Source organism: Meles meles, chromosome 4 (genome assembly GCF_922984935.1).
Source record: "Meles meles chromosome 4, mMelMel3.1 paternal haplotype, whole genome shotgun sequence".
Lineage (NCBI taxonomy): Eukaryota > Metazoa > Chordata > Mammalia > Carnivora > Mustelidae > Meles > Meles meles.
In genome coordinates, this window is record NC_060069.1 from 161,466,872 (window position 1) to 161,492,510 (window position 25,639).

A 25,639-nucleotide genomic window follows, 5' to 3' on the forward strand; every position below is an offset into this window, starting at 1 on the left:
TCCGCTTTGCTCCCCGCTTCCAAGACAAGTTCAGCCTGAGACAGAGGCATGTCTGTGCTGTTTCCTGGGCTTTGCTTTGCTCCCAGAAGGACAGCGTGTCTCCAAGCTAACCGATGGCGCGAGGTCTGTTACGAAAAGGTCATCATAGAGAGAATCCCTGGGAGCCATTTCTGGACAGACTCTGCCTTCCCGCCCCCCACACCATCCTCAGGCCCGGCCAGATTGTGGAGCTGAACCAGGCTCCGGGAAAGTGCAGACGCCCCGGCGTCGGGCTCAGAAGGGGCACCCTTTTGAAGGCTGCTGGAGGTCCCTGGTTTCCACCTGGCTGGAATCTTGCAATTCCCTGAGGAGCTGCCCCTGCCCGCCCGGCCTGGGCAGGCCTTTCCAATGAATGCGGGCGAAGCCAGCGCCCAGAGCCACCGCCACGGGGAAAACCGCCAGGCCTTCAGCTTCGGTTCAACTCAGCCGTTGTCAGCGGAGCCCAGGGTTCTCGCCGAGATGACAGATCCCTGCCCTTGAAGAGTCCCCGTGAGGAGACCCGTTCATGTTGGGATTCTGATGGGAAGCTGAGAGGTTTGGCCCGAGTCCCTTTACCTCCCATGCCTCAGTTTCCCCGCCTGTCCCAGAGCACCTCACTCACAGGGCTGTACGAGCAGGCAACGCAGAGCTGAGTAAGGCATCTGCCGGGGGTGGCCAGCAGCTGCGGCCGGAGAGGGTCCAGAACCCTGGGTCTGGTAGGGCCGCCGTGGTCTGGGGTCAGCGGGAGAAGAGTGGGGGCTGCCGGCCGGAGACAGCACGGATTCTCAGAGGACAGCGGGCTTGAGTTGGTCCTGGGCACTACAGCGCTGGGTAAATGTTGTGGGGGCTGGGGGATGTCCTGAGCGTTCCTCCTCTCTGTCCTGAAGGATGGGGTCCAAGGAGCCCGCCCTGCCTTCGGGAGCTCATGGGCCTGTGGCCTCCCCCAGCCTCCAGCAACTCTGGGCGGCGCGGGGGGGACGTTCATTTCCCAGGAATGAAAGAAAACTAGGGCAGGAGCTGCAGCCCCAGGACTGGCCACAGCCCTACCCTGACGAGGGGCTGCCCTGGTGCCCCGGAATCTAGGCCGAGCGCACTCTGGCTCCTGCGGGGGCCCTCTCCTTCTTTTGCCACTGTCTCCCTGGCCCCGTGTCTGGACGGTCCTGGGATCCCTCCCCTGTGAATCTCGCCTGCCCGGGGCTTTGTGTGCCCATGTCCCAGGGAAGGTGAGGTTCTCCCGGATGGCTGCGAGCACTGGGCGGTCTGGCCCCGAGTGCTGGGGCAGCAAACTCTGACCTGCAGAGGGCATGGCCGTTGGCACGTATATGCCCCAAGCACGGACGGAGCGTGGATCACGAGCGAGATGCTCGGCCCGCTGCTGGGGGACCCGAAGGACGCTGGGAAGAGCCCCGGCCTCAGAGCCCACGGGCCAGCTAGGAGAGCAGGTCTTGACATGTGGACAGTGATGTGACATGGTGAGGACCAGTGGGACGCTGGCCAGCAGGCTTCTTGTTGGGAGTAGGAGTTCATAGATGGGTGAGGGTCCGAGGGTGTCCCAGGCGGGCACGGCTGACTCAGCCAAACCCAAGAGTCAACGTGGCCTACGCGGGCTGAGAGATTCCGAGTCTCCTCTCAGCTCACTGAGACGGTCACTCCGGGGTCTTCAAGCCAGTGGAGAGTCGGATGGGGAAATACAGAGTCAGGTTAATCCGTGCACCTGGGCTAGCCCCGGGCTCACACCCCCGGTGTTATTGACCGTCAATCAGACGCTCTGCAGCTGCCCTGGGTGTGGGCCCCTCCCTCTGTGCTCTGCGCAGAGTTTCCTCCTGCTTCCTGGAGAGGGGCTTCTAGAGCCTTCCTGGAGGCTCCTGTCCTTGGCGGGGTTTGTGCCAAGGACCACTGGGGGAGGGTAGAACTGTGCCAATGAGTCCCGCACCTGATCTGGGGGAGGACAGAGGGTGAGTCAGAACAGAGGCCATGACGGACACGGAGCTTGTGTCTCCCGCCCCCCCACAAATACTGGGCCAGTGTCTGTTCTACTATATCCGGGGGCACGCGAGAGCCCCTGGGTGTTCTGGAGGAACCAGTGTCTAGCCCGGAGCCTACGGCGATGGTTTCAGCCACAGGAGCGCTAACCCCAGAGCTCCTCGGAGTCTGGGCTGTTGCATCAGTCCAGCTGCTGGGAAAGTTTCCCAGGAATAAGGGAGCCGATGACCAGGACACCGAGAGAGATAAGTCAGAACTAAACAGAACGAACAGCCGGGGAGCAGATGTGCCGGGGGCCCCAGGCCCCGCATGGCCAGCCCCGCCTTTCAGACCCGGATGGGCCTTTCTGGAGCAGCTGGACCAGCTCCAGCAGGAAGCCCAGGCTCTGGCAGTTGCCCTGATACAGAAGGCGGAGACGCCCCCGACCTGCACCTGCCACTTGCCAGCCCTTGGCGCGGCCCTGAGCTGTGTCCCAGGAGGACAGCCAGGGAAGGCGGAAGGTGGCCCTCAGCCAGCCACAGTGCTCGTCCTTATGAAGCCAGCCATTGTCACCGAGTGACTTCCCAAGGGTGCTGGAATGGATAGTGTCCTCCCCAAAGTCGTTATCTCTCCTGAAACCGCCGAGCACAGTTTATTTGGAATTGGGCTGCGGCAAGCGTGATTATTTAAGTGACGATGAGGTTGGACTGGAATGCGGTGGCCCATAATCCAATTTGACTGGTGTCCCTGTAGGGACAGAAATGCAGAGACTCGGGGAGACAGCATGTGATAATGGAGGCCTGGGCTGAGGTGACTCACAGAGGGCCAAGGAACGCCAAGGACTGCCTGCGGTCGCGGGGGTATTAGAGAGAGGAGGGACCCTCCCCCGGCGTCCTGGGGGGAGAGAGGTGCAGCTTACACCGCGTTCATTTCAGACTTCTGGCCCCCAGACTGCGAGGGAAGAGGTCTCACTGCTGGGACCACCTAGTTCAATGGCCTTGGTCCGCTCAAGGGACCTCTAGCTCTGGGATCAACCTTCATTTGCATCTTCTCGCAAGGGGGAAGAAAGCACACAGTCAGAGACCTGGGGCGCTTGTGTCCCGGGACCTACCTTCCCTTTCCCACCCTGACTGGGCTTTCCAGGACCTCCGCCTAGTGCTTGGTGCCCTGCACCTGGGACCCTGTCCATCCTGCCAACCCCAGCCCCGGGCATCCACCCTGTCCTGCACCTGCCTTTGTCCTCCCTGGTCACCTTCGATCTCTGGTCTCTACAGACCGCTGGCCATAGGTAATCAATCTCCCATGTTTGTGGAAACCTCTCCTGCTCTCCCACACCTCACCCAAATAACCCTCAAGGAGCACTTTGTTCTCACTTCCTTGTCTCAGGGGAGGCTAAGACAACACAGGCCGGGGGGCACTTGTGAGACTCCCACATCCTGGTCGAAGCTGAGCCGGGGCCGGGGGAGGCCCCTTCGGGAGGGGACTGTGTCATGAGTTGTCTAAACTGGGACACTTTTCAGAGCTTACAGGGCTCTAGTCTTGGTTATATCCGGAGGAGACATGTGAAAGGGGATTATCCTGAGCCCATGGGAGGAGGCCTGCCTGCCCAGCAGACATCCCGCCGGACCGTGGCACTCATTGTCGAGTCCGTGTGGTTTTGACGGAGCACGGGAACAGGAACTCTTCCAAGCTCTGGACCCACACAAGCTTGCGGCGAGACGTGAGCGCACAACAACCCACCGCGTCTGATGTACGCGCTGTGTGCTGATGGGACACTGCTGTGCGGCTGTGAGTGCATGTGTCCGGCCCTCGGCGTGCTCAGGCTGCTCCAGCAGAAGCCCATGGACTGGGAGGCTTATCAATCGGTTTATTTCTCACAGCTCTGGAGGCCGGAAGTCAGGGTTTATGGGGCCAGCGTGGTCGACTTCCGGTGAGGGCTCCCTTCCGGCTCACACACGTTTCCACCCGCATGGTGGAGGAGGAGAGGGGGAAGGTGGAAAAGAGACAAAGCTTCCAGGACCGGGATGGGGGCAGCAGCACAAGGTCTAACAGAAGTGAAATAGAAAAAGAAAGGAAAAAAGAAGAAATTAACAACGCTGGATCTTTGAAAATGTAAAAACACCGTCGATACGTTTCTAACAGACCCATCAAGAAAACAGTGAGAGGGAACACGGATCACCAATGTTGGAAACGAAAGGTGGGCCGTGGCTAGAGTCCTGCAGGCACCAAGAGGAAAATCAGGTAAAACGCAGAATAAATTCAAGAATATTTATACCAACAAAGTTGAGGCCTCAGGTAAAATGGACGAATTCCTTGAAAAACACAATTTACTAAGCGGTTACAAGAATAAATAGAAAATCTAAACAGCCTGATTTCTATGGAAAATTTGCAGTTACTGTCAAAATCCCTCCCGCAAAGTAAATTTCAGGTTCAGGTCGTTTCACGGCTTTGTTCTGTGAAAGAGCTCCCGTCTCACGCAAACTAAGAAAGAAGACGAAGAAGGACGGCCCGGCGCACTTTATGGGGCCGACAGAAATCTACTGCCGGAGCCGGGTGAAAACATTATGAAGCATGAAAGACCGTCACGAACATGGATTCAGGAAAACTTAACAAAACGCTGGCAAGCTGAACCCAGCCCCGTACGCAGTAACACACCATGCATGACAAGGGTCTATCCAATGATGACAAGGTAGGTTTAACGTCAGATAATCCGTCAGAGCATTCAAGACATTGGTAGAAAAAATGAAAATAAGAAACGTGTCATTTTAGTAAACACGTTTGGAGCATTTAATGAAGCTCATACTCACACGTTGTAAAGACTCAGCTAGGAATCGAGGGGAGCATTCCACAGCTAATAAGACGACACCTAGCGAAAAACACCCCAGAGCCATTCTTCATGGTGAGATTCTCCGCGTAAGCCTGGGACCGAGTCTTACCTGTTTCTTACCCTCCTTTCCATTCGACGTTGTAAAAGTGCTTCCAATAGATGTAATAAAGTGGGGGGGGGGGGGTGGTCATAAAGATCACAGAAGAAGAAGCAAGATTGCCTTTATTCACAGGGATACTTTATTTCCAACTGTTTGCTGCTGGCTGTAAAACCACAATTCACATTAACTTTGTATCCTATAATTTTGTAGTTTTAAAGACTTCTTGGGATTTTCTAAAAAACATACCTGTCGTGAAGGTACACTTGATAGGTCTGACTCAGTTAAAATTCAAACTACCCACTCAGCCAGACGGGACTGGTGAATAAAAAAAGCCAAGCCACAAACTAGGAAAAGATATTTGAAACCCACGCGGTTGACAAAGGATCACTATCAAGGATACATAAAGAATTTCTACAGACCAGTGAGGAAAGGACAGACACGGTTTTTAAAATACACACAGAAGTAATTGACGGTAAAGGATGGAAAGGGGCCCAACCTCCCTCATAGTTGAGAATGACAAAAGAAACTGGCATTTGCACACCGTTTTGCGCACAGGGATTACACGCATGCTGTGAGATACTGACAAGGGTACAGAGAGAAAGGAACTCTTCCTCAGAGTTGCCGAGTGTAATTAGTACAGCTACTTGGGCAAGCGTTTTGTCAAAACCTGATAAATGGAACCAGTGCATATTGGGGTTTTTAAAAAGATTTTATTTATTTGACAGGCAGAGATGACAAGCAGGCAGAGAGGCAGGCCGAGAGAGAGGGGGAAGCAGGCTCCCTGCTGAGCAGAGCCCGATGCAGGGCTCGATCCCAGGACCCTGAGATCATGACCTGAGCCGAAGGCAGAGGCTTTAACCCACTGAGCCCCACAGGCGCCCCAATATTGTTTTGATAGGAGGACACTGGGAATGACATGCGTGATTGCTTATCAATAGGGGAATGCATTCCACATTAAAATGAAGGCATCGAGTTATTTTTATCAACAGGGATAAATTTCAGAAGTTAAGTGTAAAATACAAGATCAAAAGCCTGTCTATTATAATACTGTTCCTGATTATTGAGACTATGGACTCTGAGAAACAACCTGAGGGTCTAGAAGGGGCAGGGGGTGGGAGGTTGGGGGAACCAGGTGGTGGGTAATAGGGAGGGCACCTGTTGCATGGAGCACTGGGTGTGTTGCAAAAACAATGAACACTGTTATGCTGAAAAGAAATAAAAAAAAATAAAAAATAAATAAAAAACAACAAAAACACCACATACTGTTTATGGGCACATGTGGAAATAATACACACTGACTTCAGAATGGCGGTTACCTCCAGGAATGGAGGGAAAATAATGGGTAAAGGTGGCGCTTTCTTCGTTTTATTCCTTTTTTATAAAATGAGAGGTATTGAGCCAAACAAACAAACGTCCGGCATGGATAATCTGGGTAGAGCAGAGCACTACTTACGTACCGTTTATCCAAGGAGAAGGGTGTGAAATCTGGCTGCTGAAAATTGTTCATTTAAAAAAATCTGGGTAACATAACGCAGTTTGGGAAGCAAGGGGGGAAAGCGTTGAGAGTGGCCAAGACTGGGAGGAGCCGGCTCTGAGGCTCGGGGGTCCGAATCCTGGGGTCCTGGTTTGGAGGAAACATGTTAACGCTCCATCGGAGATGCCTGGTCCATATCGAAGAGGCTTACCGGGTCTGGGGTGCAGGAGGGACGGCTCCAGAATCCCATCCAGCATCCGTCCGAAAGGCTAGTAAAGTCTCCAGTCATTTTGAGTTTTCTGATTTTGATGCCCAGTTCCTGGGGCCTCTCCTGTGCGATCTCAACTTTCTCTCCATATTAGCAGATTTGCCAAAGCTCCTAGAGATGGAGACCTGACTACGTCCCGGGAGGGGAGGACGAGCGAGCAGGAGCGTGACTTGGTACCCCCGCGGGGAGCGCCGAGTGAGCCATCCTGGGTTCACGCTACCAACCTCTGAAGGCTGCTGCCGGAGGGTCCCCTGCTGGGTGAAGGGTCCCCCTTCACCCCAAGTCCATCAGAGAGAACCAGCTACAGACCATGACTCTGACTTTCTAGAAAAAAATGGCCCCTTGGATTTTTCACTAAAACATAGCGTAAGAATGATCGGAATTGGAAGTATCCTATGTCTCCTAAAACACAACCCTGTACTGTACTTGGTTCTTTCCACCCCACCCCAGACAAGTCTCAGTGCAGCTGCGGTCGTTTTTAGGAAACTCAAAAGAAATTGAGAGCAGATCCCATCCTTGAGGAACGCATGGTTTGCCAAAAGCAAAAAACCACATCGGACCATCCAAACTGCCAAGAGAATGTTCAAGATGGCCCGGGCCAGATTCTCCACATGCTTCCTGGTATCTGTCTATGCAGGCGGGGAGAATCCCCTGAGCAGGGGAGAAATTCCTCACAGCAGGCACCTCTCCAGGGCCGCTGCACTCAGGGATTCTGGGTGGTTCTTGCTCAAGGAGCCGCCTGGGCAAGTGTTGGCTTCGAAACCAGTACAGCTCTCACATTGGCTCTTTCGGGACTCGCCATCACGTCGTTTCGAAGAATGCTTTTGCCCTGCGGTGGCGGGTGTACCCCAGTGAGTCTGTAATCCATTAGGAACCTGAAAACCAGGTGTGAGATCACACAGAGGGGCAGCACCACAGGCAAGCGCCAGCCGCAGGGGCCCATGCCTCCCCGCCGTGCTTGGTTATGAAGGCACGTTTAGCAGGTTTGCCAAAGATCCACCATAACTTGTTTTGCATGTCAAATGGCGAGAAGCTAATACTGTGGCTCGTGCGCCGGTGATGCGGACCACATAGCACCCTACGACATCTTGTTTTGAACGTCTTGAGGGCTTTTACCAAAGTGTTAATATTTGTTGAGCTCCTGCAGGTGGATAAGTTCCTGAGCAAAGGATGATCGGTCAATATTTACCAAACATCCTTTGTGTGCACAGGCTTCCGCCCAGGTCCCGTGGGAGGTTCTAGAGGAAGAAGATGATGAGGTCAACACTGATAAGAAAACCGCGGTCATGGAGAGGGCATCCTAAACTCAAAGTCAAAGCCACGTTGTGCGATCCCGGCCGCCTCCTTACCGCTGCGGCGACTGCCCTCCAGTGGCTTGGCACGCGGAGAAGGATCCGGCAGGCGAATGCGTTGGTTTCACAAGCGAGGTCACAGACACACGCAGACTGTGGGAGGAAGCTATGGGGCGTCAGGGGTCAACGTCAGCCCATCACTCTTCCAATGGAGGCGGTATTGGAGGAACAGGAGACTCTGCAGTGGGCTCCGGCAGGGGGACGGGGTGTCAGCCAGTCCCTGGGGGCGGGGTTGTCTAAACATGAAGAGGGCAGCAAGAAGGCACCTCTTTCCTGGGCATCGGGGCAGAGCGAGACGTCCCCAGGCTCAGAGCATATGTGGTGGAAGATACCCTGGGCAGCCGGGGACAGAGGGTCCCGGTGCTTGGCTTCCAGATGGCAAGAACCAAGCAGAGTGGTCATGACCAGGTCCCTTGCGGCCTTTTATGTGGGGTGGGACGATTGAGCTGATCTAGAGACAGGGACCGGGATTCAAGCTCCAGCAGGTGTCCCTGGACTCCTGAGCTGGAGTTTCCTGCTGGATAACCATGACGCCTTCCAAGGCGGTGTGAGTCAAGCACTGATACACAGAGCAGTCTAACAGGTGCCATCCCCCCTTCCCGGAAGCAGGGGTTGCTGCCTGCGTGACTGAGACCTATGCAGTGACGGCTTTATTATGATTGTGATGATCTGGGGTACAGACGATAGCCATCTGTGGTCCCCCTGACTCAGTCCCGTGGGATTTGGAACTTGCTAACCCAGAATCCCGAGTTTTATGCCCAGAGGTGCTGCTGACCGGTCCTGGAGCAGATCCCTGACTTGAGTTGACCTTCCTGCTCCTCTCTTGAGCTGGGAGCTGCTTGCTGCTCAGTTCCGTCCTGCAGGAGAACAGTAGTCCCTGCTTTCCGGAGTCTGTGGCCACAGGACGGATCAGTGAAGGGACTAAAACAGGTGGACCCTGGCCTGAGGCTTGTAGATGAGGAAGCCTGTAACACAGAGCTCCCCGCTGAGGCCAGAAGTCAGTGATGAGCAAACCACCATTCTAGACAAGCCCCCAGAGGTTACTGAATGAATGAAAAGCAGAGGCTGAGCATTTGAACTTTTAGGGACCCCGGTGAAGCAAACTGAGAGCGGGCAGACCGGAACCCACCTGGTTTCATTTGCTGTGATAAGGATCCTTTGGATGTAAGTCAACACACTCAGTGCCCCAAGGGTCATTTTGCAAAACAGTAGCCACAAAGTGGGCATTCAGATTCTAGAGCCAATAAAGATCTCAGGCGTGGTTCTGAGGATCAAGAGCAGTTAGCAACATAAAAGCAGACGCTGAGCCACGCTACCCAACCCTCCCTTCTGTGGACGCTTCTCACAGAAAACAAAGCCTCAAGCCCTTTTGTACGAATTACAACAAGTAATTGGTAGTAACAATGTGGGGTGTAGAGTGAAGTGAGTTGGTAGACAAATATTTTACTTCTGGTAAGTGCATCACTAAAAACACAAGAGTTTATGTTCTGGTCTTGTTTCTTTTCTTTCTTTTTTTAAAGATTTTATTTAGTTAACAGAGCACAAGCAGAGGGAGCAGCAGGCAGAGGGAGAGGGAGAAGCAGGCTCCCCGTGGAGCAGAGAGCCCGACGTGGGGCTCCATCCCAGGACCCTGGGATCATGACCTGAGCCGAAGGCAGAGGCTTAATGACTGAGCCACCCAGGCACCCCCAGTTCTTTTTTTTTCTTTTTAATATTGTTTTTACTTTCTGGAGGAATGTGGATGCTCTCAACAAGATTTTTAAGTCAATCCAGCAGCTAACTTATCTGGCGAAGTCCAAAGATGGATTTTCACTCTAATTAATTGTATTATGATTTTCCTCATTCACTTCATATACTTCTTGCCCAGGATTCCATCTGCTACTACAATTTTTTAAAAGATTTTATTTATTTATTTGACAGACAGACACCACAAGTAGGCAGAGAGGCAGGCAGAGAGAGAGGAGGAAGCAGGCTCCTGGCGGAGCAGAGAACCCAATGCGGGGCTCGATCCCAGGACCCTGAGACCATGACCTGAGCCGAAGGCAGAAGCTTTAACCCATTGAGCCACCCAAGCACCCCTGCTTTCTGCTTTTAAACAATAGTCGTCATGACTGAAAATCAGAATAATTGGAATTTATCGATAAATTGCTAAAAATATAGAACTTTAAAACACTGATGATCAGAAGGGATTTATCTAACAGGACACTGAGTAGGGGAACCCATCTCAATGATTCCACAAAATAGAATTCAGGCCCAAGCACTCAGACATGACCAAGAAGGACACTTTACAAGCCACCAGTCACGATGAGGATACAACCGTTATGAACATGTTTGTACCCATAAAAGGCTAGGCAAAGGTATTCTGCTTTACAAACCAGAAAAAATGGATCACGCAGGCAAAAACAGATAAAAACACCACTGATGGGGGTGCCTGGGTGGCTCAGTGGGTTAAGCCTCTGCCTTCAGCTCAGGTCATGGTCTCAGGGTGCTGGGATTGAGTCCCGCTTCGGGCTCTCTGCTCACGGGGGAGCCTGCTTCCTCCTCTCTCTCTGCCTGCCTCTCTGCCTACTTGTGATCTCTGTCTGTCAAATAAATAAATAAAATCTTAAAAAAAAAAAAACCGCAACTGAGGAATGTTGGGGACACCATGCTGGGCATAAGACAAGTCATGGGAACAGAAAACTAAGGGAGGAAATAGGGACTCCAGCAAAGTAATGAGTAGGGTGGATCTTAGGGACACAGGCACATCAGGCTTTAAGTCCTGACAACGCAACCCATGAAGTGGCCACAGGAAAGAACCGCCAAAGTTCACCAAGAAATCACAACGTCCCACAGAGTGGAAGTCTTACAGTCACTCTGTGGGCAAAGGCAACAAAGCTAGGAAATCAGAACAACATTTCTAAAAGGTGTTTGCGTGTGGATATTTACATCCTTTAAATAGAAACATTCATGGCAAAGAGAGAAACTACAAACCAGAATTACAGAATCTTTTTAGAATATGATAATAAGAACACCATATTTCTGAATTTACAAAGAATGTTTAAAATATCGATGACAGTAAAATGGACAGCTTCCGACACGGATCGAGAAAGAGCGGATTGAACTCCTAGCGTAAGTGACAACATGAGCCCAAATACAGCAAACGATGAAGGAGCTAAGGGGAAAGAGTCCGATTAAGTAATAAATCAGAATGTCTGCTCTTAAAACGAGCGAGCAAACAAACGGCTAAAAGTTCAAACCACCAGCTCACCTAGTCAAGGCAGGGAGAAACCCCAATATACAAAATAAGGACTGACAAAGGGAAACACCTATTGGAAACAGAGGAAACTTTAAAAATCGTATGACCCTGCTCTATAACACTTTATGCAATTCTGCGCAATTTGGAAAACCTAGACGAGATGGATAAGTCCCTAGGAAAAGCATGGTTCCCCCAAATTTACCCCAGTGGAGACCAAAAGCTCAAATAAACCCCAAGAGAAACAGAACACATTATCCAGGCGCAAGCCTGTGCTGTCCTTCATGCCCAAAGGCTCTCAGGGAAATAATAACAAAGCCGCAAACAACAAGTGCTCCCCTGGCTCCAGAGATGGCTCCAGAGAATAAAAAACAAAGGAAAATATCCCAATTCATACGGAAAAATTAACCTGAGAAGGGTCATGATCCCAAAGTGCTAATGCTGAAGCTATGAAACTTCTGGAAGAATATGTGAGAGAAAACACTTGTGACCTTGGATCGGGCAGATTTTATTATTATTATTATTATTATTATTATTATTATTATTTTAAACCAGGGGACTCATAAAGTGTGAGTCGTAAAGAGGGTGGGCTTCCGCGAAGGGAAACACGTTTGCTCTTCAAAAGGTACCGCTAAGGAACTGGGAAAGCAAGACACGGAGGAGGGGCGGGTGTTTGCACAGCGAACACCTGACAAAGGCCTTGTTTGCAGAACAGACGAAGAGCTCATCGCGACGAAAACAAAGCCCCTGTGTAAAATGATGTCAAGACTGAGCAGAGGCTCTCGCAGGGAAGACGTAAGACAAAGATAAGCCCATGGAAATATACCCCAAGTCACCAGCTGCTAGGGAAATAGGAGCTAAAATGAAATCGAAACATGGTGTCCCATATGCGAACCTAGCTACCCTTGAAAAACCAGTGATCCAAGTGCGGGAGAGGGTGCAGACCCTTGGATCTCTCGCACAATGTCACTGGGAGGGCAGAACCATGACGGGAGAAGGACTCGTTAGATTCTTACAAACTGACGCGTGACCCGCCTGTGCCACCCGGAGGTCTCACCCGGGATCTTTTCCAGGAGAGGCAGTATTTGCCTAATGTCCAGGGAGACCTGCACGTAATTATCCATCGCAGCTTGGTTCAGACTGAAGATCTGGGAGCTGCCAAGACGTCTATCAGTGGCGGGCAGTCCCGGCGTCAGATGTCCCTGCTGGGGACCGGGGAGAGGCAGGATGTGATGGAGGGGATCCCCTGTACACGCAGAGGCCGCAACTCGGGAGTGTGGTGCTGTGTGGAAGAAGACGGGCCCAGGAGCGCACGCCGCTGGATCGTTTGTGGGAATTCCAGGAGGGTCAAAACTGTAGAGGAAGAAAGGATCACTGGCCTCCTGCGGCTGGAGTTGGGAGGACGTAGTGACCTTGGAAGGGCAGATGGAACTCAGCATCTTCTTGGCAGTAGAGTCTCCATGACTGGGAACGTTTTTCAAAACTCAACAAACCAATTCACTTTAAACGGGAAAATTATATTAAATTATACTTCAACAGAGCTAATTTTTAAAAAGATTTTATTTATTTGACATAGAGAGAGATCACAAGTAGGCAGAGAGGCAGGCAGAGAGAGAGGAGGAAGCAGGCTCCCGGCTGAGCAGAGAGCCTGATGCGGGGCTTGATCCCAGGACCCTGGGATCATGACCTGAGCTGAAGGCAGAGGCTTAACCCTCTGAGCCACCCAGTGCCCTCAGCAGAGCTAACTTAAGAAAAAGCTTTAACATAATTGTTACTATTATCAGTGTTACCAGTGTAAAGACAGTGAGCCGGTTAAGGATGCTGTGATGAGTTGTACCCGCCCACCGTCCGTATGTTGAAACCCCGACCCCCAGGTTGATGGTAAGGGGGGGCACTCTGCAGATGTAATTAAGCTTAAATGAGGTCGTAACTGTATGACCCTGACCTGGGTGTTGCTGGATCTCAGGGTTCTTGTCTCGCAGAGTGGAAGAACAAATCTCACGGACACAGAAGATAAGGCGAGAGCAGAAAGGAAAGGAAAAGCTCCGAGGAGTGGGAGGGCCCGGAATGGGCTGCCACGGAGGGCTTCCAGGTGTGGGGTTTTATTGAGAACTGGCCGGGAAGCTTGTGGTCTTGAGTCTCTGGGGCCGTGTTGGTTTGAGCGTGGGCACTTGATAACCCCTGAATGACTTCGTTCTTTGAGTTTGGTCATTTTCTATGATACACTGTAGCCGCCAAAGAGAAAGATTCCCGGCCGAGGCCAGGGGGTCCCCTTCCTTATCTCTCGTTTTTGTTTTTTTTTTTAATTTCTTTTCAGCATAACAGTGTTCATTGTTTTTGCACCACACCTAGTGCTCCATGCAATACGTGCCCTCCCTATTACCCACCACCTTGTTCCCCAACCTCCCACCCCCCGCCCCTTCAAAACTCTCAGGTTCTTTTTCAGAGTCCATAGTCTCTCATGATTCATCTCTTCCAATTTCCCTCAACTCCCTCTCCTCTCCATCTCCCCATGTCCTCCATGTTCTTTGTTATACTCCACAAATGAGACCATATGATACTTGACTCTCTCTGCTTGACTTATTTCACTCAGCATAATTTCTTCCAGTCCCGTCCATGTTGCTACAAAAGTTGGGTATTCATCCTTTCTGATGGAGGCATAATACTCCATTGTGTATATGGACCACATCTTCCTTATCCATTCATCCTTTGAAGGGCATCTTGGTTCTTTCCACAGTTTGGCGACCGTAGCCATTGCTGCTATGAACATTGGGGTACAGATGGCCCTTCTTTTCACTACATCTGTATCTTTGGGGTAAATACCCAGCAGTGCAATTGCAGGGTCGTAGGGAAGCTCTATTTTTAATTTCTTGAGGAATCTCCACACTGTTCTCCAAAGTGGCTGCACCAACTTGCATTCCCACCAACAGTGTAAGAGGGTTCCCCTTTCTCCACATCCAACACACGCTGTTTCCTTATCTCTTGATCGCTCTGGCGCTTGCAAGAGGCCAGCCAGGGGCCCTCTCCTCTCCCCGCCCATACCTTAACCCTTGCCTTAAGCAAGAGGATTAATGTCAACATAGGAAGAGAGACTGGTCTCTGTCCTCCTCTGTCCTCCTCCCTTCCTTCCTCTTTCCCTCTCTCCCTCCCCCTAACCCCCCTCCTTCCTGTGCTCCCTGTGTCTCCATTTGCACACAAAGCAAAGGCCAGTGAAGCCACAGATGTTCCAGCCAGAAGAAAGCCCTTTCTGACCCCGCAAGCTGCATCATTAAATGCAGAATCTCTGCTTCCTGCGCCCACATCAATACACCTGGCCCCACCTGACTTACATGATCAGTTTAGTAACTTACAGTAGTTACTGAGATGACTCTCTGGACCTTGGGAGGGGAAGTATGGTCAGACACCGCACCCTCGCTGCCCGGGGAGACCCATGGCTCCCAACCTGTGGAGGCTGCGGAGGTCCGCTCCCAGCGTGGCCAGCAGAGGGCACTTGAGGACAGGCGTGTGAGCGGCCTGCGCATCCCTGAGCCAATGGTCCCAAGGAGGACGCGCTCAACAGGGTCCTCCTCTCCTTGGAGCCACGTTTCTGACTGTGCTAGATGAAGTCTGAGAACTTATGAAGTTCCGTGCTCTCTGAATGACAGGAAATCGAATGGAATGGCCACCCACGGGACCTCGTGGAAAGCTGGTCATACTGCCCCAGAGCCACGGGATCGGCACGTCCTTGTCTGAGTGGCTGGGGGGCCTGGCTGGGCTGGAGTGCGGATCAGGCTCTCGCAGGTACCGTGCACTAAGGTGACTCCTCTGCCCCCAATCCATCTGGGTTCCCGGAAGCTCAGGAAACTCCCAGGAATGCCCTGGAAACCTCCCAGAGCCATTCACACAGATGCAGACAAGCCTTGGGCAAGGGACAGGGGGCTGGGAAAAGGGGGACACAATGGGCTGACAAGTTCCCACTCCACTGGAACACCTCTGGCCAAGCCCTTCCCGAGGACAGGGAGAGCAGCAATGTGCCAGCCTGGGACAGGGACCACAGCTCTCTGGGACCAAAGCACGGCCAGAGCCACCGGAGGAGCCCTGGGCAGGGGCCTCGGCAGGGACTGGCCTCCTGCATCAGCAGGCGGGATCGTGGGTGGTCCCAGAATGGTGTCCCGAGACAGTGGGGACACTTTCCTCTCCCCAGCGGGTGAGGCCTGGACTGGCTACGTTCTCACCATGCACTCGCTACGTGCCTGACCCTGTTGTTGGCTCGGCTCCTAAATTAACTCATGGAATCCTCACAACGAACCTCTAAGAAAACGACCCTGTTAATACCCTCATTCCGCACATGAGTAAACTAGGCACAGAACGTCTGAGTAACCTGCTCTGGGTACACAGCTGGGAAGTAAGCTCGAGTCAGAGCATTTAGAACGTAAACTTGGCATCTGTGTTTTGGAGATGGGATTCGTGACCTCTCATTGCAACTCCCCGATTCCAGGGGCGAGCGTGCCACGGTCTTTCCTTCTCTTTCTTGGGGCAAAGGGGGCAGGGAGGGGTGTCAACAGGAAGGCTGGGTCCCTGGGCCCCGAAATGAGAGCTGGGGTATCTGTGTGTATGCACCTCGCCCCCACAACACACACAATACGTCTGATGATTACATGGCCGATCTCCGTTATCCACAGATCCCCGTTTGCAAACACACACGGACTTTGCCAGCCGGAGTCCAACAAGGGGAGGCTCTGCCTTCTTGTTTCAGCTCTCAGGGCGTAGGCAGGCATCTTTTCGTGGCCTGTTTGTACCTCGTTTTATGCCCGTTTTTGTGCTTTCTGTTGATGTTACTGTTTTAGATGGTTCCCATGCACGGGGGGGAGGGGGGTTAGGTGGCCCAGGGCGAGCAGGCTGTGACGTGCTGTGCGTGCGTGTGCGTGAGCTGCGTCCAGCATGCGTCACGGTGCTGGTGGCCGTGAATTCAATGTCAGTGCATCAATAATGGATATGACGTAAATGGTCTCGAAACAGAAACGCACATCCAGCAAGGTTACCTACTGACCATAACTCGGTTATGAGGCGCTCGGGAACCTGACCTTGCCTTTCCCCCCGTCTCGATGGCTCCGAGTTTGCTAATTCAGTGTCGGTGACGTTACAGAACACAACTGCCTTGTTCAGAGACGCCACCGTCCGTGGAGGGTGAATGTAAGGAGTGAGCAGGGGTCCTGGGCTCCATCCCCACTCTGGACGCAGCCGCACCACTCTGCACGCAGAAGGGGATTTTCAACACGTCCCTGCCCGGTCCTCTCGGGGCAGGAGAGCAGAGTCACGTCTGCCCAGACTCTCCAGAAGGAATCTTCTCGGAGCATCTCTCTACCTGAGCCAGCCAGGCAAGGACTGCATGACCTTGGGGATCCAGGAGACGGGGACAGTGGGCTTGAGGGGCAGAGCTGGCCTTCCCCTGCCCCTGCTCCAGTCTGGGGCGACTGCTGCCAGACCCCCGACACCAGTCTCCCTGTTCCCCCACCAGCGGGGTTCCCTCGGAGGATACCAGACGGAGGGAAAGGGAAGCAGGCCAGGGAATTCAGGAGGAAGGAAGGTTGGCTTTTCTGATAGGGTGGGTGTGAAGGTCACCGGCTGTGGCTGCCAGGGCAGCGAGGACGCTTGGGTGGCCCAGCTCAAGGAGGGGGTGGCGTGTTGGAGTGGCATGCAGCGACCTATGACCCACAGGAGTCAGTATCCGACAAGAAGTAGATCTGCCCAACCCCGAGGCCCATGGTGACGGCCACCGCAGCTCTTCCAAAACTGCCCTCGGTTATCAGAAGGGAGACGCAGGCTCGGCTCAGGAGCCGGGGCGCTCGGCACCAGGGAGGCTCCTGTCAAGGAAGCAGGACTGGGGAGGGCGCGTGAGGAGAGGACTCTGAGGAAGAATGGCCTGTCCCTGCAGATGTGGGTCCCCACGGCCTGAGGATGGCGGGCGGGGGGGGGTGGTGGTGCCGAGGACCAGAAAATGCCCAAGGAGGGCACGAAGCCAGCGTGCCAGCCGGCCTCGGCACCACTGCCAAGAACAGAACCCCAAACTCTCCGTCCAGAGGTGTCGGGATGGAAGCATCATGCATCCCAGAACGTGCGTGTCAAAGGCCGTTTCCAAAACACGGCAACCTTCTCTTTGGGCCCAGACTTGGGCACGACGCAGCTGCTCTCGAGTGGAAGACAGAAGTGTCGGAGCCCACCCCGCCCCACCCCTGCGAGGGCCCGCAGAAGCCGTGGTCTGGGCTGTATTTGGGAACAGCGAGGCGGTTTCGTAACTGCGATCTGAAACCAGACGTTACTCCGAGAGGTTTTCAGGGGCAAAGTCATTTGAGTTTCTGTACAAATGGTTGGGAATGGGAGTGGTCGTGCGTCCTCCGTTCCCTCTCGCTGCTCGGGGGGTGTGCACCTGCTACATGAGTTCTCCCCTCCCCCCGCTCGCACACTCACACCTGTACACACACACACACACACACACTCCCTCTCTCCCTCTGTCTCTCCACCTCCATGTCAATGAAGGCGAAAGGAAACTCAGCAGATTTTAACTTTATTTGAAGAACCTGTCTGTTGAAGCAGGATAAAAAGCAGATTAAGGAAACCCAGGAACTCTGCAGACATGAGACGCGATGGCAAGTCTTCATCTCCAAACACCCGGGGAGCCTGGCGGGTTCTCAGAAGGCATTCCTCCTAATAATGGCAATCTAGAAGTGGGAGATGCCCGCGGATGGGTGACAGCGTCGGGCCAAGGGACCCTGCGCTGACAGGCCCAGAGTCTGCCCTCCTGGGGGGGGTCACTTCTCAGGGGTGTAACTGGCAGTTGTTCAGAGAGACCTTTAGGTCCCACAAAAATCACTCGCAAGTGTCCAAAAAAAAGGCCAAGCTCTTTGGCTCACCCCGATGTTCGGAAACGGGGAAGGGAAAGCATCCGGCAGGGGCAAGGGCACGCTGCCCATCTCGGGGGACGTGCTGGAGCTTTCCTTGGTGTTGACAACTCAGAGTCAGGAGACGCACTGTGGCTATGGGGGAGAGGACAACCAGAGATCCCCCCACCACCACCCCGACGGGGGGGCCCTGAGCAGGCCGTCCCGGGCAGAACTTGTCCCTCATGCTCCCAGGTCCCCAGCGAGGCCAACGGGAGAAGTCCCCGTCTGCCCCCAGTGCCCAGCACAGCGTGTGGCCCTCAGCGGCACTGCCAACCGCGTGGCAGTCCCTTGGGCGGTACCATCAGCTGGGCCGGGATCCCGGGGGGGCGCCTAAGGTGACTTGCTCTCTGCGGCCATCACACAAGCCACCGTGTCGGCGCCTCCAAGCGCAGCCGTCACCGTGGAGAGAACCCCTCAGAGCTGCCTTCTCCTCAGATGGGCTCAGGGGCCCCAGCCCAGGCTCTCAGCCGCCGTCCTGCAGGACGTTACCTTCCACGGGGATGGGGAAGAAACACCAGGGCACGTCGACAATGTTGTCGGAGAAACAGCACTTCCGGGATGCACACTCCTCGGGGCTGATGCCCGGGTACCCGCAGTCCCTCCGGGTCGACACTTCCATCACACACTGCTCCGACTCTGGGGAGCAGCACCGCGGACACTCAGTGAGGGCAGCTCGGGAGCCGGCGGCGTCTCTGCCCGCCCACCCGCGGGGATGCCACTGGGTGTCAGCCTCCCCGTGTCGGGGAGCCCCTGGGGACCGTTAAGGACTGGCCGCCCGTGGGTCTGCACAGACGCCACAGGTCCCATGTTCTGGGGCTTTGGGAGACTCAGCTTGCCTCTCTGGACCCGATATTCCCATCTGCAAAATGGGTGATCGCCGTACCCTGATGAGAAGGGGCAGTGAGTGCCGTGAACAAGCCAGCAATGTTTCCACTAGAGAAAGGGCCCTACTTAGTAACCGGCCGTCTGTCTCGCCCCTTTTTGGAGCCCGGGGAGCCTGTGACCCACAGCGCTGGCGGCCGTGGGTACCGAGCCCCACCCCCACAGCGTGCTGTGCACCCACACTTTCTTCTGTGCACACCTAGGCATGAATGACCTTCCACCCGTGAATGTGCGCGGCCGTAAACCTCATTCTCGGAAGAAAGTTCTGGAAGTCTTAACTGAACCACACTTGGGGCTCCAGGTATGGACAGCAGGCCAGGGGCTGCCGTCTCTTCCCTTCTGGCTGGCCGGACTGGGGACGGGAAGAGGGGCAGCTCCCCGGCCAGTTACCTTGCTTCGGGAGGGGGTGGAAACACCAGGGGACATTGGGGACTTTGGAGTCGAAGCAGCAGCCAGTGCTGAAGCACGTGTCGGGGCTGATGCCCGGGAAGCCGCAGTTCTTCCTGTTTTCCACTGAGATCCGAGAGCACTGGCAGGGGGCTGCGGAGAGAGCCTTGTCAACCGAGAGCCTCCCATGCCCCCTGCCTGCTCTCGGGGTGTGTTCAGACTCCTCCCTGGGTCCTGTGGCCACACGGGCATCGCAAAGTCTCATCTCGCCTGGATTTGAACTATGCAACATCCTGAGGGACAAACAGGGCTTTGCGGAAATTGTTAGTTTAAAAAAAAAAAAGGGGGAAGAAGGAAAGGATAGAAAAGACAAGACAAGACAAGACAAGACTTCAGGAAAGACGGTGGACCGTGGACCTCGGAAAAGTCAAGATGGAAGGTGATCAGGGTGGGTTCCAGATGCCCTGGGGGCCTCCTGCCCCGGCCCCTCTCCCCAGCCGGCCGCCCAACACCTGTGGTCACCCTGATCTTTTCTGGGAAGGAGGCCCTTCTGGAGGTCTCACACAGCCCTGGGAGTCCCTCCTCAATGGCAGGGAAGGATGCACGAGGGCGATCAGCCCCATCGCAGAGCTTAGGATGCCTTTTTCGCTACTTCTGCACCCCAGTGAGCCCGTCATTCCACCCCGTGGCTTTGAGGAAACAAGAGCGGAGCCCCACCAAGGGCAGGGGACTAGCGTACCCCCGTCGCATTGGGAGCGTCTCCCGGCTCGTGGGCCCGAATGCTCCGTTGCCCAGTCAAGACGCTGGGCTGCACAGGGAGACATGTGGGCGGTCACTTACAAGGTTTCTGGGCCCCCGCCAGGGCACACAGCCCCAGGACAAGGAGCACGGCCAGGAGCTGGACGCTTGGAGATCCCATGTCCGCGCCGCACGCCGGGGCCACCTACAGAATGTGCACCGCCTGCTGCCGTCAGCTGTTTTATAACGTCCTCTCTGTTTGCTCAGCAAGTGCAAATAGCTTTTCTCTGTCCCCTGTGGCACCAACCCCTCGGGTCCTTTGTTGGGAAAAGGAGCTGAGATAGGCCACTGGGCAGAGACCGAGCGGCCGTGCCTGCAGGCAAGGCTTCCGGCAGGGGCTCCCACGTTGCTCCGGGGCCGGGAGCCAGGTCGAGCCAGGGTGCCAACGTGGAAAAGAGGCCACGTGCACGTCTGGCACTGGGCAGCCCCCCCAGGGTCACACCCAGGAAGGGATAAGTCAGGTACGTCTCCTGATAAAGTATGTTATCACATGATTTTTTTTTTTAACAGTAGACCCAAGGTTACTGGGGAAAATGACCAGGCCAGCCCGCAGGGAGGAAAAGACCATACTTCAAGGTCGGTGTGGATGCCTCTGTGAGCCTCCGGTCTTCTGTGTCCCCTGAGCTCCAAGGGCTTGAGGCTGATGGGTAAAAATCACAAGCTACTTTCAGCAAACCCCGAAACGCCTCTGTTTTTCCTCCATAGGAGCCCCGTGTGTTTCCTAAAGACCTAAGCCTGCCCACATGTCTGGGGGCGCCATGGTCCGGGGAAGAGCCCACGGACGGGATGGAGGGAAAGGGGACAGGAGGGAGAGGGGGGCATCCCAAGGGACGAAGAGGGAAGATTTGGGGCTGGGAGGAGCCGTGAGCCCCTGAGGCCTCGAAGGAGGGGCCCCATCTGTGAATTACGGGTTGAGCCACCAGGGACCCCGAGAGGCACAGAATCCAGAACCCAGTGTTCTCGGGCTCTAGAAAGCTTCTGCCTGACCCACTCCGGCCCCTCCAGTCCAGGTCCCTGACCCACTGGGCAGCCACCAGGTTCCTTGAAACCTTGGAAAGTCGACTTTCCCCATCCCGCGTCTCCACCACCCTCCGTCACCCGCCAGACAAAGGGCCCCGTGCGACCACTGTCTCCCCACCTGCTTCCTCCCGCTGCCCCCATCCTGACCCTTCCAGGAGACCTGAAGAACCTCTTCGTCCACGCTGAGCCCCTGATGTCTCTCCCTCCAGCCCCGCCTGGCGCCTGCAGAAACCTGTGCCTCCCAGACACGCTTTCCTTGTGCTCCTCCCAGGAGCAGCGCTCAGGCCCCAGCCAGGGCCCCCACCACCCACACGCTGCTTCTTTCAAGATGGGTGACTTGGAGCTGCGGGCGGATCATAATAACGGATGCACCGTCTCCCACATCCGTGACCCCCCACCCTGAATTCGGAGCCTTGCACAGCACAACCTTCGCAGCCCTGCTAGGTGGCCACGCGCCCATCACCCGGACTCAGGCCAGGGTGGGTGGGCGCTGGCCTTGTGCCCCACGTCTCCACGTGCATGCAAAGCCACGCTCCTCGGAGATGCAGGCTGTGTACCAGACCACTTCCAATGCCCCTGCCCTCCTGTCATCTCCCAACCTTCTGCCTGTCACTTCTGTTAAGAACTTTAGCACTGAGCTCACGGTGTCCCTCGTCACGCCACAACTTAGAGATCTCCCGGATGGCTTCTGCATTCCAGTGAATGGCTCATCCGAATTCACGTCACCCGGGTTTCCATTTCCTCCTCATCTCTAGAAGCATCCATCCCTTCTCCAAGTCGCTGCGTGTCTCCCATGACCACACTTGGAACTCAGCCTCTACTCAGAAAGAAGACTTGCTAATGTTCTTTCTGTTCCGGGTGTCCTAAGCATCCAACATTTTCTCTGCTACTCCCGCCACACCTGTTCTTCAAATGCTAAGGCCCCCCACTGCCTCGGTGTCTCTCTTCCCCTCTGTGAGCACCATCACACCTGTGTCTTCCTCCCTCCATCCTTCTGCAAACTCTGGGGGTGATATTTTCTATCAGTTCACAGAGAAGACAGAAATCCACAAATGGGAACTTTCTCAGACATTACCCGTGTGGACCTCTGCTTCTGACAATGATGGAGAAAATAGGACCAGACTCTCCCTCCTTGGCATTAAGTGACTGGATCTATGCATGGGACAGAGAATGTTCAGACGCCGAGCAACAGACAGAGGCAGCTGAGAGGATGGAGCAGTGCGGGAGTCCCTCGGTCACCCTGTGCTCTACCTGGACCACAGCCCATGGAGGCAACCACACTGAGCAGGCAGGCTCACCAGGCTGTGGGGACGGAGGCTGGAATTAGAAGCCATGGAGGCAAGGGATTTTCAGGCTAGGGTCCCAGAGAGGAGGGCACTCCAGAAACATGAATAGTGGTCTCTCTGGCATTTTAGGCAAAGACTTAGCTGCCCATGAAGGTAAGAGCAGGTGGCAAAAGCTTCCAGAAAAGAACGTGCTCTTTGGAGGGGAGACAAGTAGTGGGGCAGCAACCATCTGAGCTCTGGCAGCCATGGGGAAGTAGGCTTGTTGGCCACGATGGTCATTCAACAGGGACGCAGAAGGCCGTGTCATGTCTTGTCATGTGGCTTGGGGAGCCACATCAGAATGCCGCAGACAGGGTGCCTTAAATACTTGTAAAGGCTGGAACTCCAAGATCAGTCTCCCCATGTGGTCTGGTTCAGGGAGGGCCCTCCACCTGGTCTGCAGAGGCCAATTTTTCACTGTGTCGTCACCCGGTAGAGAAAGAGAGAGAGAGGGAGAGAATAAGTTCTCTGGTGTCCCACCATGAGGATTCCATCCTCATGACCTCACCTAATTACCTCCCAAATACAACCATACTGGGCATCAAGACCTTAACAGATGAATTTTTAGGGATACACAAGCATTCAGCCCACAATATGCCATCAAAGTAGACTTGATCTAGTTCTAGAGGAAAGTCAGTCCGTGTCCAGTCTAGCAGAACTTTAAAACAAGTCTTTAAAGAATCAGATTCACCCAGCAAGTAAATTAACTGCCTAACAGGATGAAACTCATTATTTTATTAAGGAAAACAAGAAAGCCCAGACACACGACATTGCATCCATGATGTTCAGCACAAAACCAGACATCACCAGATGTGTGAAGAAGCAGAAAAACAGGACTCACAGTCATGAGAAAAAACAGTGAATAGAAATAGACCCAGGAGCTGCATTAAAATGTTCAAACATTTAAAGAAACATAAAAATATAATGAGGGAACACATTTTAAAATCTGAATGGAGAATAGAGTCTAGAAATGACCCGAGTGGAAATTCCAGACATGAAAACACGGTGTCTGAAATGATGAAATCCACTGTGCGGGCTTTGGATTAGATAGTGGGAGAAATGGCTGATTTATCTGAAGCCAGTACTGTATAAACTCTGCAGACTGAAGCTGAGAGAGAAAGGGGGCTGAAAAAAATGAACAGAACCTCTGGCCCCAGGAGACATCAAGGGGTCTAACAGACATGTAATTGGTGTGCCATCAGGAGAGGAGAGAATAAGTATTTGAAGAAATAATGGACAATTTGGGGGGAAACTTGGTGAAATGCTTAAGCCCATATATCTTAGAAGCTCAAGCTTCTCCAAGCAAGATAAATAAAACTCCAAGCAAGATAAAGACAAAGAACCATATCAAGACCAAGCATGATCATATTGTTGAAAATAAGTGATGGAAAGAATTCTTACCACCCCCGAAGTCCCCACATACAGGGTGACACAGCAGACTTCTCGCCTTGCCAAAAGGGTACCCCCTGGAAGGAACAGAAGGACAATTTTTAAGTGCCGAAAGAAAAGAAACCACCCATTATCAAGTCTGGATTTTATACTCAGTGAGTGTATCCCTCAATGATAAAAGCAAAAATCCTCTTTTAAGATGTGGCTTTTATCTCAGAGAAGTTCTGGGTTCACAGCAAAATGGAACAGAAAAAGGCACAGAGATTTCAAAAATACTCTTTTTTCTAGACAAAAGCCAAGAGAATCGGCCACTTGCAAACCTGCTGCCTGAAGAATTTTCGTGGATGTTCTTCTAGCGGAGGGCATGAGTCCTCCAGGGGCTGCAGCTCTCTCCCACCCGGCCGGGTTCATTCCCCTGACTGCATAAGCAACTTTGGCTTCTCTAGACGCGTTGTGACCCTTCAGCCTACCAGTCCTTCAGCTCCTAACTCAGGAGCCGCCCCTTCCAAGAAGAATTCCCTTTCACCAGAGTAAAGACAAGCACGCTTCACCACTACCCCACACAACCGTACCTACACCTGCACCTGAAGTGGATTTCCATGTTCCTGGTTCCTTTATTGTTGGTACTAAAGAGAACCCTACCGTGCATTACAGGCTGACTTTGTGCCAGGTGATCTAAGGATTTCACATGTTCTGTCTCATTTCATTCCTACAACAATCCCAAGTCAGGGCTAAGATTTCAACCCCTTTTCATGATCCCTTTTCATGATTCGTAAAAAGGATTTGCCCAAGTAGCATAGCGAGTGCATGTAGGGTGAGAATGAGACCTTGCGTCCCGCATGCTGTATCCCGGGAAACTGACCTAGTGTGTGCACATGACCGCCACACTCGGTGAGGGGCTTGGGCAAGTGGGTTACACCCCGGGGAACTGAACTTGCCATCTAGTGTTGCCCCTTACCCAAATTACCTTCTGTAATTCATAAAACAATATCTAAATATGGATATATACAAATAAAGCAGGTGAACCTCCTCTGTCTCCTGATTAGTGTCCTCTGACAAAAGATAGGTGGAATGAGGAATTTTGAGTGCTTTTCAAAGTCTCACATGCCTTCTAAAACCTGTGTCATAGAATATCTCATTTTTACGCTACCACCGGGAGAAAATGTGTTATTTCCAACATTTATATGCATAATCATGCCAAATCCAGAAGAACAGAGCCTCCCTCCCCCAACACATCCCCTTCCATTGTAAGTTTTTGGTTTGGTTTCTGCAGTTTGGTTGTGCAGGTCAATAAGGTAGAATAACAGAATCTTTTAGAGCCCACAACTAAATGTATCTACATAATAAAGAACGTGGCCGAAGCTGGGAGAAGAAATAGGGAAATCAACAGATGCTGATGGGAATTTTGATATTGAGTCCAGGAGGGGATGACATTGGAGATGTTTTGATAAGTTATATTTGAGGGGTATAACTGGACAGACATAAATTTAAGGACATTTTTCAGGGTGTCGTGCTGATGAACTTCTCTGTTGTCAACGTCCTCGTTGAACTTCTCTGATTTTCATCAAGATTTAAATTACTTTAAGTTGTCTCTTTGGTGTCTGAGTGGGTGCTTTGTTTGAGACAAGACATGATCTGGCTGATATTAAAACGTGAAAATGTTTGAACCATTCAAGTTACCA

General features: G+C 53.2%; 1 protein-coding gene across 1 annotated transcript; it reads right to left on the reverse strand.

Annotated features, from left to right (window-relative positions):
- Window positions 1-17,867: 17,867 nt before the first annotated feature.
- TFF2 (trefoil factor 2) lies at window positions 17,868-20,375 on the reverse strand. The gene is made up of 4 exons (XM_046003290.1): window positions 20,266-20,375; window positions 19,429-19,578; window positions 18,646-18,792; window positions 17,868-17,934 (listed from the first exon to the last, which is right to left on the reverse strand). The coding sequence occupies exons 1-4, from the start codon at window positions 20,342-20,344 to the stop codon at window positions 17,921-17,923; spliced, it is 390 nt and encodes a 129-aa protein (XP_045859246.1). The 5' UTR covers window positions 20,345-20,375; the 3' UTR covers window positions 17,868-17,920.
- Window positions 20,376-25,639: the final 5,264 nt, after the last annotated feature.